Genomic DNA, 13,065 nt, shown 5'->3' on the forward strand with positions numbered 1-13,065 from the left:
CTTAAAGTTCCCACTATGAGCAAACAGCTGGCAGCGGTGGAGAGGAAAAATCTCTTGTCTATTTACAGAGACTTCAAACAGAATCAAATTTGAGGCGACAGAGGGTTTTCGCTCAAGTCCCGTCTACGGGAAACATTTATTCAGTCACGACTCCTTCAGGAAACGCAGCAGTTTCACGATGATCGCACCAAAACTGAGTTTGATGAACGCGGGCGCCAGGATGAACCGGCGGGTTGGGTCGGTACTCACGTCGTACTCACGTCGTACTCCTCGTGACCCTCACGTCGTACTCTGAGCTTGGCCCGAAGCTCTTTCTCAGCTACAGACACATCAGGACACACGGACCCAAACACACACCAGAACTAATGGCTGCTCAGGTCCGACCCCCCCCCGCCCTCTCTCAGAGCTGGCAGGTCCGACCCGGCCACGGGGTTCTGCTGGGCTCTGTTCTGAATCCATTAGAACATAAAGAACGTTGACCTTCAGGATGATGAGCTGGCACACGCTGGGAAAATGAAGGCGTAAACAGGAAAAGAGCGGTGAGAGCCCGGCCCCAGTGGCAGTGGCCAACCCGCATCGTTAGCACAGACGGCCAGTTGAATACGAGGCCTGTGTCGTTCCTCCACCTCTGCCAATCAGGGCCGTGACTCACTAACTGGACACCAGGGCCAACTCGCTGACCGCCCCTCTCATGACTGGACACAGTGTTTTATCTGAACTGACACATCACTTTTTCCTCCCTGACCTTCTCAAACAGGGTGTGGAAATGTACAGCACTAGGAAAGAAGAGGGAAAAAAATCCCTCCAGACTTGAAGACTGGGTGGCGATACTTCAGTATTTTTCCCACAGTAATTTTCCCCCTAAACTTTAATCCGATCTTTGATGTGAACACACCTTTGTCATTTTTCTGTGTTTTGGCTTCAGATTTCCAGATTTACTTCCAGAACTATAAACGCGGACCATTTTCACTGGGAATTTTTTCAACAGGTGGCGTAGTTCTAAACTACTAAAACCTGACATATATCCTATATCATTGTTTCCCAAAGACTGGGTCGTGACCCTAAGGTGTGTCGCAAGAGGTTTCTTTTTTTTGGTCGTCTCACATCGTGTTTCCCAAGAGTTTAGAATCATGTCTGTGACCCGATGACTCGGGTCGCGAAGGTTTGTGACTTTTAAGAAAAAAAGTTTGGGAAACACTGGTTTCTCAATTATTTTCTGCCATGCCCCCCCTGGTGGACAGAAGTCCACACCCCTAATTAAAATGCCATTATAGACCTGGTAATATCTATCGGTTTATCTGTTCAAACCACTGTTGAGTTGACTTTGACTTTCATATTCAGACATTTTTTTTATTTTTAGGACACATTATTTTTGCCAAATCCAGGCATTGTGTTATCGGGTTTTCATTACTGGAGGAAAAACTGTTAACGACAATAACAATTCTTAGAGATATTACGTAGCTATGCTAATATCGGTCCAATATTATTGGACACCCCAAATTCCAACCAAATCCACTGATCTCTCTGTCAGAACAGAGAACAAACAGAATATCAACTGACATGGTCTGTGAACCTCACCAACTGACATGGTCTGTGAACCTCACCAACTGACATTGTTGTCTTCAATAACAGACCATCTCCATTGATCAGTGACTCCTGACACCTTCATGGACCATTCAGTTTTGATTTCATTCAATGAGAGTTGTCATTAATTTGCATCAATTTTTTACACCGACTAACGAGGCATCGTTACGATATTAAACAGCGCTAGTTAAAATATTTGTCCCTTGTTTTTTCTAAACCTTCCAAACCCCTGAACACTGTTAAAGTGTTAATGGGACTCTGTGTCTGTGTGTTTGCAGTGTACTCGCTGGCTATAATGGCACCATCTTTGCCTACGGTCAGACAGGAAGTGGGAAAACCTTCACCATCACAGGAGGAGCTGAGCGTTACAGCGATCGAGGGATTATCCCCCGCACGCTGTCGTACCTGTTCGACTGCTTCAGCCAGGTCAGGACGTCATGAACTCCATACATGGTTTGTGTTTGGTTTTGTTATGTGACGTGTTTTGATGCATGTTTTCTGAACTCCCTCTGCAGGACAGCAGTATGATTTACACCACCAACATCTCCTACCTGGAGATCTACAACGAGCTGGGATATGATCTCCTGGACTCCAGACGTGAAGCTTCTCGACTGGAAGACTTACCGTCAGTGTGCCTTTCTTTCTTTTGAACGAGATCCTACCACAAAACTACCAACCTACACAGTTAGTCACCATTTCAGAGAGTGGTCAATAGGCCTGGGACGATAATCAATAAATCGCACGATAAATGAAATGATCTCCATCATTTTCTCGGCCTCAGTATTTTACCATGTGTCGATAGAAACGGAACAGAAACTGAAAACTGAAAATGAGGAAACCAAGGCCGAACACCGAAACACTGAAAAACGAAACCTCAATCAAATCAAGCGGCCATCGCGGCCCAGATCATTTCTCGTGCGCGCTGCGTTATTCCCTCATCCAAGTAATGATGTTTCTAACGTGGATCAAGTAGAGTCAGAGTCAGAATAGACCTGAGTCAAACAGAATAGATCTGGGTCAAACAGAATAGATCTGAGTCAAACAGAATAGATCTGAGTCAAACAGAATAGATCTGAGTCAAACAGAATAGATCTGAGTCAAACAGAATAGATCTGAGTCAAACAGAATAGATCTGAGTCAAACAGAATAGATCTGAGTCAAACAGAATAGATCTGAGTCAAACAGAATAGATCTGAGTCAAACAGAATAGATCTGAGTCAAACAGAATAGATCTGAGTCAAACAGAATAGATCTGAGTCAAACAGAATAGATCTGAGTCAAACAGAATAGATCTGAGTCAAACAGAATAGATCTGAGTCAAACAGAATAGATCTGAGTCAAACAGAATAGATCTGAGTCAAACAGAATAGATCTGAGTCAAACAGAATAGATCTGAGTCAAACAGAATAGATCTGAGTCAAACAGAATAGATCTGAGTCAAACAGAATAGATCTGAGTCAAACAGAATAGATCTGAGTCAAACAGAATAGATCTGAGTCAAACAGAATAGATCTGAGTCAAACAGAATAGATCTGAGTCAAACAGAATAGATCTGAGTCAAACAGAATAGATCTGAGTCAAACAGAATAGATCTGAGTCAAACAGAATAGATCTGAGTCAAACAGAATAGATCTGAGTCAAACAGAATAGATCTGAGTCAAACAGAATAGATCTGAGTCAAACAGAATAGATCTGAGTCAAACAGAATAGATCTGAGTCAAACAGAATAGATCTGAGTCAAACAGAATAGATCTGAGTCAAACAGAATAGATCTGAGTCAAACAGAATAGATCTGAGTCAAACAGAATAGATCTGAGTCAAACAGAATAGATCTGAGTCAAACAGAATAGATCTGAGTCAAACAGAATAGATCTGAGTCAAACAGAATAGATCTGAGTCAAACAGAATAGATCTGAGTCAAACAGAATAGATCTGAGTCAAACAGAATAGATCTGAGTCAAACAGAATAGATCTGAGTCAAACAGAATAGATCTGAGTCAAACAGAATAGATCTGAGTCAAACAGAATAGATCTGAGTCAAACAGAATAGATCTGAGTCAAACAGAATAGATCTGAGTCAAACAGAATAGATCTGAGTCAAACAGAATAGATCTGAGTCAAACAGAATAGATCTGAGTCAAACAGAATAGATCTGAGTCAAACAGAATAGATCTGAGTCAAACAGAATAGATCTGAGTCAAACAGAATAGATCTGAGTCAAACAGAATAGATCTGAGTCAAACAGAATAGATCTGAGTCAAACAGAATAGATCTGAGTCAAACAGAATAGATCTGAGTCAAACAGAATAGATCTGAGTCAAACAGAATAGATCTGAGTCAAACAGAATAGATCTGAGTCAAACAGAATAGATCTGAGTCAAACAGAATAGATCTGAGTCAAACAGAATAGATCTGAGTCAAACAGAATAGATCTGAGTCAAACAGAATAGATCTGAGTCAAACAGAATAGATCTGAGTCAAACAGAATAGATCTGAGTCAAACAGAATAGATCTGAGTCAAACAGAATAGATCTGAGTCAAACAGAATAGATCTGAGTCAAACAGAATAGATCTGAGTCAAACAGAATAGATCTGAGTCAAACAGAATAGATCTGAGTCAAACAGAATAGATCTGAGTCAAACAGAATAGATCTGAGTCAAACAGAATAGATCTGAGTCAAACAGAATAGATCTGAGTCAAACAGAATAGATCTGAGTCAAACAGAATAGATCTGAGTCAAACAGAATAGATCTGAGTCAAACAGAATAGATCTGAGTCAAACAGAATAGATCTGAGTCAAACAGAATAGATCTGAGTCAAACAGAATAGATCTGAGTCAAACAGAATAGATCTGAGTCAAACAGAATAGATCTGAGTCAAACAGAATAGATCTGAGTCAAACAGAATAGATCTGAGTCAAACAGAATAGATCTGAGTCAAACAGAATAGATCTGAGTCAAACAGAATAGATCTGAGTCAAACAGAATAGATCTGAGTCAAACAGAATAGATCTGAGTCAAACAGAATAGATCTGAGTCAAACAGAATAGATCTGAGTCAAACAGAATAGATCTGAGTCAAACAGAATAGATCTGAGTCAAACAGAATAGATCTGAGTCAAACAGAATAGATCTGAGTCAAACAGAATAGATCTGAGTCAAACAGAATAGATCTGAGTCAAACAGAATAGATCTGAGTCAAACAGAATAGATCTGAGTCAAACAGAATAGATCTGAGTCAAACAGAATAGATCTGAGTCAAACAGAATAGATCTGAGTCAAACAGAATAGATCTGAGTCAAACAGAATAGATCTGAGTCAAACAGAATAGATCTGAGTCAAACAGAATAGATCTGAGTCAAACAGAATAGATCTGAGTCAAACAGAATAGATCTGAGTCAAACAGAATAGATCTGAGTCAAACAGAATAGATCTGAGTCAAACAGAATAGATCTGAGTCAAACAGAATAGATCTGAGTCAAACAGAATAGATCTGAGTCAAACAGAATAGATCTGAGTCAAACAGAATAGATCTGAGTCAAACAGAATAGATCTGAGTCAAACAGAATAGATCTGAGTCAAACAGAATAGATCTGAGTCAAACAGAATAGATCTGAGTCAAACAGAATAGATCTGAGTCAAACAGAATAGATCTGAGTCAAACAGAATAGATCTGAGTCAAACAGAATAGATCTGAGTCAAACAGAATAGATCTGAGTCAAACAGAATAGATCTGAGTCAAACAGAATAGATCTGAGTCAAACAGAATAGATCTGAGTCAAACATGTGCCGACAGACTCTAGGAGTGGACTTTTCACCCCCCCCCCCTTGAAATTCCAACGTTGCACTTTGTCAAATCCGATGGTCTTTCTCAGATATGTTAGCATACGTCCACAGACATGTTGGTACGATCAGAAAATCCCGCACTGGCTGTTTTTTTTTTTTCTTTTACAACTTCCTGTTTCGGGCGCGTTGTTTCGGCTGAAAATCAAAAATACACTTTAGGGCGATTTTCAGCCAAAAATTCGGTGGTCGACAATCGGTGCGTCCCTAATTATCATTACATCAGTGGATGATTTGGTCTCAAATAATGTGGACAATAATATTGTTTCTCGTCAATAATAACGGTTGTTATGGTCACAGGCCTAGTGGTCAACAGAGGTCTACACAGGGTCCTGGGAACTCCATCCACCCCGGAACATGAATTTGTAACATGTGAAAATGAAGGATAAAAGTTCAGAGTCGTCTTTAGTCACAGGTTTTTTCTTCAACTTTTTCTCATTTCTTTCTTCTTCTTGTCGTCCTTGTTTCTGTTTCACTTCCATCGTCCCTTGGGTTTTGTCCTTCATGATATGTTGTCCCTGGCCTTTCTTTGGGGACATGATGTCTCTTGTTCCACTTCCATTGAAGTTTTTTTTTCTCCTCCTGTGAAGAATCCAGCTCAAGGTTTAGATGCCCACAAATCACAGTCTTCCTCAAATAGACGGTGCCCGTTGTCAACCATGCTGCAGCCACACGTGCTGATTCAAGGAGAAGCTGTGGCTCTGACCGGCTTTTTACTGACTGGACTCTGAGTTTTATCTCCATCAGGATTTATCCTGACCCAGTTTTCTGACGGAGGTCGTTTGTGCCGTGGTTTGTCTTTGTGAACGCACCGAAGCTAATTTAGAGTTGTTTTTATAGTCGACTGACCATCGGACCGACTGAACAGGTTCAATGACCAACGTGTAATGGCCCACGTGTTGCCATGTGCCGGGAAGTCCTGGCTTTAATCTGGTCACCGTACGGCCACGCCCACGCCCACGGCCATGGCCACGCCCACGGCCGTACGGTGACTAAGTGGAACTAACGTGGTTGGATCTGAGCCACCGTCTGGAAAGAAACACATTCAGGTTGAATGTGTTTCAGCTGCTGAAAATGTGTTTATGTTTGAGGGGGTGGTGGTCAGGGGGGGGGGGGGGTATGTTATCAAATGAGGAACCATTGGACAGATAAACCATGGACAATATTGATCCACTGAAGTATCTCCTGATCCCGTATCAATCTCCAATATTCCTGGTGTTCATTTTCTTTCCCTCTGTTCAATCTTTGTCTCATTTCTTTACTTCTTTCTCGTCTATAATCCCAGCTTCCTGAATGACGTTGTGGTTTTCTCTCTCCTTCTGCAGGAGGGTCTCCATCATGGAGGACGCAGACCAGAACATCCATCTCAGGAACCTGTCTCTGCAGCAGGCGGGAAACGAGGAAGAGGCCCTGAACCTGCTCTTCCTCGGAGACACCAACCGTATGATTGCAGAGGTGAGAGCTGTGTTCCCATCATGCAACAGCACAACACCCATTTACAGTAGTAGGTACTTGAAACAGTCAAATACACACGCAGTACTTGGATGAGTATTTCTGGTCCTCAGACCTCCCTGTGACTCACCTCAGTCCTGTGAGCTTCGTTTGACACTGACTTCCAAGTCAAACCAAGAATTATGTCTGGAATTCTGTTTATGTTCATGTGTGTTGTTTACTCTGAGACGCACACACACACACACACACACACACACACACACACTGACACGTGGTGAACCAACCTGAGCCGAGGTTTTCACAGCAATCACACCGTCAACACAACGTTTCTGCATTAGTCATCAGTTTAGTTGGTTTAGTTAGTTTAGTTGGTTTGGTTTAGTTAGTTTAGTTGGTTTAGTTAGTTTAGTTGGTTTAGTTAGTTTAGTTGGTTTAGTCATTCTGGTTAGTTTAGTTGGTTTAGTTAGTTTAGTTGGTTTGGTTTAGTTAGTTTAGTTGGTTTAGTTAGTTTAGTTGGTTTGGTTGGTTTAGTTGGTTTAGTTAGAGACAAACGTCATCTCCACACTGGCCACCAGGTGGTTTTGTGGTTTTTGTCTTCACTTCTGAAATGTAACAAAATGAATCCTTTAAAGATAAGTTTGAAACCTCCCCAGTCGTAGCGGGGTCTCTGTCAGGCGGTCGGGGGTGTCGTGCAGTTCATCAGGCAGCCTCCAGGGCAGTCCACCCACACAGAGACCGTTCTGTTCTCCAAGAAGAGTTCTCTCTGGTGCCTGAAGCAAACAAAGAGCTGTGGTTAAGGCTTTAGCTCGGTCAGAATCCTCCCTGGAGCCCGTGGACCTCACTCAGAATGAAGTGCTTTCATTCTTCTCTCACTTCCAGCAAGGATTAAAAAAAAAAAAAAAACAACTCAGCCGTCCGTGAGCTGACTCACTGTAACACCTGAAAACCCTCCCAGTGGAGTGGAAACCAGAATGAAACTCTTCACCTCTTCACCTCTTCTTTCTGTCTGAACTTCTCTCTGACGACGACAGTGTGCAGAACAATTTAAAAACGCTGCCTTTGTCCAAAAACTCCCTGCAGTACCTCCCCAGTCCACCAGGTGAAACCCACTGAAGAAGAGGATTCTGGTTGTATTTTAGATACATGGTGGTACTCAGAGAGATCAGTGTTTTCTCAGGTGGTTCAGAGTAAAAGACGTTTGAGAACCACTGCTATACATGAATATATTTTCATCCACTTATCTGTTACCGGGTCGCAGGGGCAGCTGTCGCCACCCACATCACACTGCACCGTATCAACCCCCAGAGGCAAGACATTGTCTCTGGGCCAAAGTGCCACTTGAAAAAATTTTAGAAAAAAATATTTTTTTTAAAAATGTTTTTTTCAAAAATAATTTAGAAAAAAAAAATTTTTTTAGAAAATTTTTTTTTTTGAAAAAAATTCCAAAAACGTTTTTCAAAAAAATTTTAGAAAAAAATTTTTTTTGAAAAAACTTTAGAAACATTTTTTTTTTTGAAAAAATTTCCATCCATCCATCCATTCATTTTCATCCACTTATCCGTTACCGGGTCGCGGGGGCAGCAGTCTCCACCCACATCACACTGCACCGTACCAACCCCCCCTGAACCTTCCTGCTGGTGGTGAGTCCACTGGAAGGTACCAACCACCCTGACCAAGAATCAAACTTCCCCAACAGGTGAACCCTGGGGTTCCACACCAATGACAGAGACATTGCCTCTGGGCCAAAGCGCCACTTTACAAAATTTTAGAAAAAACATTTTTTGAAAATTTTTTTTTCAAAAAATCTTTTTTTCAAAAAAAAATGTTTTTGAAAAAAAATTTGAGAAATTTTTTTTTTGAAAAAATTTCCATCCATCCATTTTCACACCAATGACAGAGACATTGCCTCTGGGCCAAAGCACCAATATATATGAACATACAGTTAACTAATATATAAATGCAGAGTTTTTGTCCGTTTTCCCTCAGACTCCCATGAACCAGGCCTCCACTCGATCGCACTGTGTTTTCACCATGCACCTGTGCAGACGGGAACCCGGTTCAGCCACCGTGCGGCGCTCTAAGCTGCACCTGGTGGATCTGGCTGGTTCAGACCGGGTCAGCAAGACCGGCCTGTACGGGCAGCAGCTGACGGAGGCCAAGTACATCAACCTGTCCCTGCACTACCTGGAGCAGGTGAGTGTCGGACCCCACAGTCTGAACCAGCCAATCACAGGGACTCTGCTCAGACACACCTCATTGGCCTGTTTCCATTGTCAGGTGATCATTGCCTTGTCAGAGAAGAACCGCTCCCACATTCCCTACAGGAACTCCATGTTAACATCCGTGCTCAGGGACAGTCTGGGGGGCAACTGCATGACCACCATGATCGCCACCATGGCGATAGACAAGAGGAACGTCGACGTGAGTACGACCAGCACAGGCACACGGTTGTTCAGTCAGAACAGTAACCCCCTCCCCCCCTCTGCCACCCCCCCCCTCTGTTCTCCACAGGAGTCCATCTCCACGTGTCGCTTTGCTCAACGCGTGGCTCTCATTAAGAACGAGGCCGTATTGAATGAGGAACTGGATCCTGCTCTGGTGAGACGACCAGACACGGCTACAAATACCTCAGTCCACCACAGTCACACCGCAGCAGCGTGACTTCATCTGCTGGTTCATCAGGACCAGACCCTCCTCACGGAGCCCAGACCCTAGACTGATCTAGGAATGAATCCAAGTGACCACGTGTGACCACGTGTGACCACGTGTGACCACGTGTGACCACGTGTGACCACGTGTAACCACGTGTGACCACGTGTGACCAGTTACCCTCTGTAGGGTACCTCCACAGGTTGTTATTTACACAGTCTGTGGGGAAACAGTTCCAGTTCCACTGGTTCTCCTGGACCTGAACATCCCATCATCAACTCCCAGCGTGTGTCAGTGTGTGCTTCAACCTCAGGCCAGCGGCCCCTGACTGGTGCCACAGCAGTCACTTGGATCGGTCACAGATGAAAACATGTCGCTCTGACGTCCGGTTCCAGACAACTGTTGCCTCAGGATCTGAGCCAGACTGAGTCAACACAGCTCCCACAGTGACACACCTGACACTGAGCTGCTAGGAGCCAAAGGTCAAAGGTCAACCTTCATCAAAGTCATCAAATGTCCAGAGTGACCGAGCAAACTAGAAAGGCTCTTCCACTGCCCCCGGTGGCAAACAAACAAACGCCGGGCTCCTGAGAAACAACTGACCGTTAGTGGGGTTTTATTTGGAAAGTCCAGACATGGCCGTGGTCCAGCACCAGATGTTGAACCACCCGGCCACTGAGATGACACACCAGAGACGCCAGGAATGTTTTCACGTCCGCAGGTCAAACCTTTGTCTCCACTGGGTTTCTGTTAAAAATGTCTGGTCCAGGTTCAGTGGACACTTGACCGTGGTCCAGCAACAGCAGCTAGAGGTCAGTGTTTCTCACCTGTTGTCGTCTGTGACTCATCCAAAAGGTGGGATTGTCAATGTGGACAAATGTCCATAAAAATGTCCAACGGTCAGAGAGAAACTGTCTCTTCATAGAGTTGGTGACACCAGTCGGGGGCCGCTGGCCTGAGGTTGAAGCACCCACAGACACACTGGGAGTTGATGATGGGATGTTCAGGTCCAGGAGATCCAGTGGAACTGGAACTGTTTCCCCACAGACTGTGTAAATAACGTGTGTGTGTGATTGTTGGATTCATTTCACAGTTGAATGAACCTGAATAAAGCGTACATTCGTATTGTTTCCATGTTTTGGAGAACCTTCTAGTGGTAGTTGTAAAAAGAGCAAACATTTTTTCCTTTTTCCTTTTTCTAGACTTTTCCACTTGGATGAACACACGTTAGACTTTACCACAAAAATATGAAATGTCTTGACTAACAGGCTGCTGCACTCGGGGCTGTTTTTATAATGATTATAATTTATTGATATTTATAGACTCTTACCCTTTCTCTGGTCACTTGGTGCAAATTTGGAAATTTAAGTAGTGAAAAAGCAAGGTCTGGATATTTAGCATTTTATAAATACAGTAACCAAAGCCGGTCGGTGGTCACTCAGAGCCACCAGTCCATTGGCTCGTGGTGCCCGGCCTGGACCAATCTCATGCCGGCAAATACCAACAACAAAAAAAAGTGTTTTTCTACCAATATAGCTATTTAATACTTTTTTAACTTCATGCTTCCTGCATGTCCTAACTGGAGCGTCCAGTCTGGAATCACTTCATTTAGACCTCAAAACGCCACAGACATTCCTGCCGCAGATCGTTTTCAGGCAGTTGTCTCATCAGTTGGCAGCGGTGACGCGGTGACGCGGTGTCTGCTCCGTGTGCTGCAGCTTCACTCTCTTACTCTGCTTCTGTTCCAGCTAATCGCTAACCTGAAGAGGGAGATCCAGGCTCTGAGGGAAGAGCTGGCCATGGTGACGGGAGAACAGAGGAGTGAGCAGCTGACCCTGGAGGAGATCCACAGGTGGGTGCTTCCTCCTCCTCCTCCTCCTCCACCCTCTGCTCCAGTCTTTACACCTGACCTACTGTCAGGTCCAGTAGGGCTTTGACAGGACGTGACAGAGTCAGATGTTGACGTGGTTTTGACCAACAGACGGTTTGGTCCACGATGTTACTGGGTGTCAGAAAATGAAAGGAAATATTGTGATATTTCAGTGTATTGATATTTTCTTACACCCACATTTGAAACTGTTTTCTTATGAAAACTGTTGACATCACTGTACACGACAGATCATCACAGGACTCCAAGACAATCAAAAAGGAGTTGCACCGTAACGTACTTCCACCGCGTCCATCAGGATGTTTGTCTCCGCGTCTTTTGCAGTAGCTGTTAGCAGAGTGCTAAGAACCGATGTTTGGACACATCATCCAGTGATAGTTTATCAAAGGAACCAGCAGAGTGGAACTGGAACTGATGTCAATGTAAATAGTTTTCTTTGAGTTTTAAACAAAAGAGAAAAACGTTTTTAAACTCAACACTGTGTGTGTGTGTGTGTGTGTGTGTGTGTGTGTGTACATTTGCAGGTTAGAAGAATGTGTCAAAGCCTTTCTGGACGACCCTGATCCAGCTGTGACACTGTTACTGGGTCCAGACATGAGAAGAATCCAGTTCTGTTTCTCTCTGTTTAAGGTAATTTTCACCGTCACGTCTTCATGTGAAGTATTTGAACATTTTAAAAAAAAAAATTTTATACAGTCGACAGTTCTTCATCTCTCAGGTGAAGGCACCGATAAATATTTTGCATCATATTTGTGGGAAAGGGTGCCCCTAGTGGTATATTTCAGTATCTGAAATATTATTGCACGTTCCATTTTTGTCATTAGAAATTAAATTTTTAATTACATTTCAATTAAATCTGAACATGAACTTTCATCTGTTGGTGAAACATGTTCTGGACGGTTGTGTCTGATGTGTACTATATATCTGATGTGTACTACTTCACTGTGGTAAAATCAACCAAACAGTAGTATTTGGCCAAAGTATTTGACATGTACACTCTTCTGTCCCAGGGACCGTATATTAGAAACACTGTTGATTTTCCCGCAGCTCGAAGTCTAGACACTTATTTGCCATTTCATTAGATCGACGGTGCTACGTCACACTGACGTGCTAATGTGAGATTTCAGGGTTGGTTGAGGCGACATCACCGTACCTCCGTAAACAGAGAGGACGACTTTAAGACACAGCGCGGGGCCGTGATATTTCATAAAGGTCAACAACGTCAGCGAACCGCAGCTTTAACACCAATCACCTCATAGAACCCGTTTGACATTATCATCCATAGACCTTATATAATAAACGGAGACGTCACGACTCTGCAGGTTGGAGTTGGAGTCGTAACGTGATGCTGCGTTTAGGGCACGTTGGTGGAAAGTTGATTATGTCGTCAGTAAACACTTCCCACATGTTTAGGTCGGTATTTGATTCAGAGTAATTTGATGAAGATGATGATGATGATGATGATGGTGATGAAGATGGTGATGATGATGATGATGGTGATGATGATGATGATGATGATGATGGTGATGATGGTGATGATGATTGGACCGTCTCCTAATTTTATGATGTCCCTCCATCATTTATAATGTGGAGGTGGAAATAGATGAAGACATATTTAAAACAGTCCAAAGCCGGGGGTGAGGGGCTGGG

At 43.3% G+C, this 13,065-nt stretch overlaps 1 protein-coding gene across 1 annotated transcript in view; it reads left to right on the forward strand.

The window, feature by feature from the left end:
- Nucleotides 1-1,877: 1,877 nt before the first annotated feature.
- Nucleotides 1,878-13,065, forward strand: part of kif6 (kinesin family member 6) — a 26,523-nt gene continuing 15,335 nt past the window's right edge. Inside the window, exons 1-8 of the mRNA XM_025058932.1 lie at nt 1,878-2,010; nt 2,100-2,209; nt 6,752-6,881; nt 8,865-9,071; nt 9,156-9,299; nt 9,390-9,476; nt 11,276-11,379; nt 11,940-12,045. Coding sequence (XP_024914700.1) covers nt 2,109-2,209; nt 6,752-6,881; nt 8,865-9,071; nt 9,156-9,299; nt 9,390-9,476; nt 11,276-11,379; nt 11,940-12,045 — 879 coding nt within the window. The 5' untranslated portion in view covers nt 1,878-2,010; nt 2,100-2,108. The remainder of the gene's footprint in view (nt 2,011-2,099; nt 2,210-6,751; nt 6,882-8,864; nt 9,072-9,155; nt 9,300-9,389; nt 9,477-11,275; nt 11,380-11,939; nt 12,046-13,065) is intronic.

The sequence above is a fragment of the Cynoglossus semilaevis genome, chromosome 1 (assembly GCF_000523025.1).
Source record: "Cynoglossus semilaevis isolate Cse_v1.0 chromosome 1, Cse_v1.0, whole genome shotgun sequence".
In the NCBI taxonomy this organism is placed as follows: Eukaryota; Metazoa; Chordata; class Actinopteri; order Pleuronectiformes; family Cynoglossidae; genus Cynoglossus; species Cynoglossus semilaevis.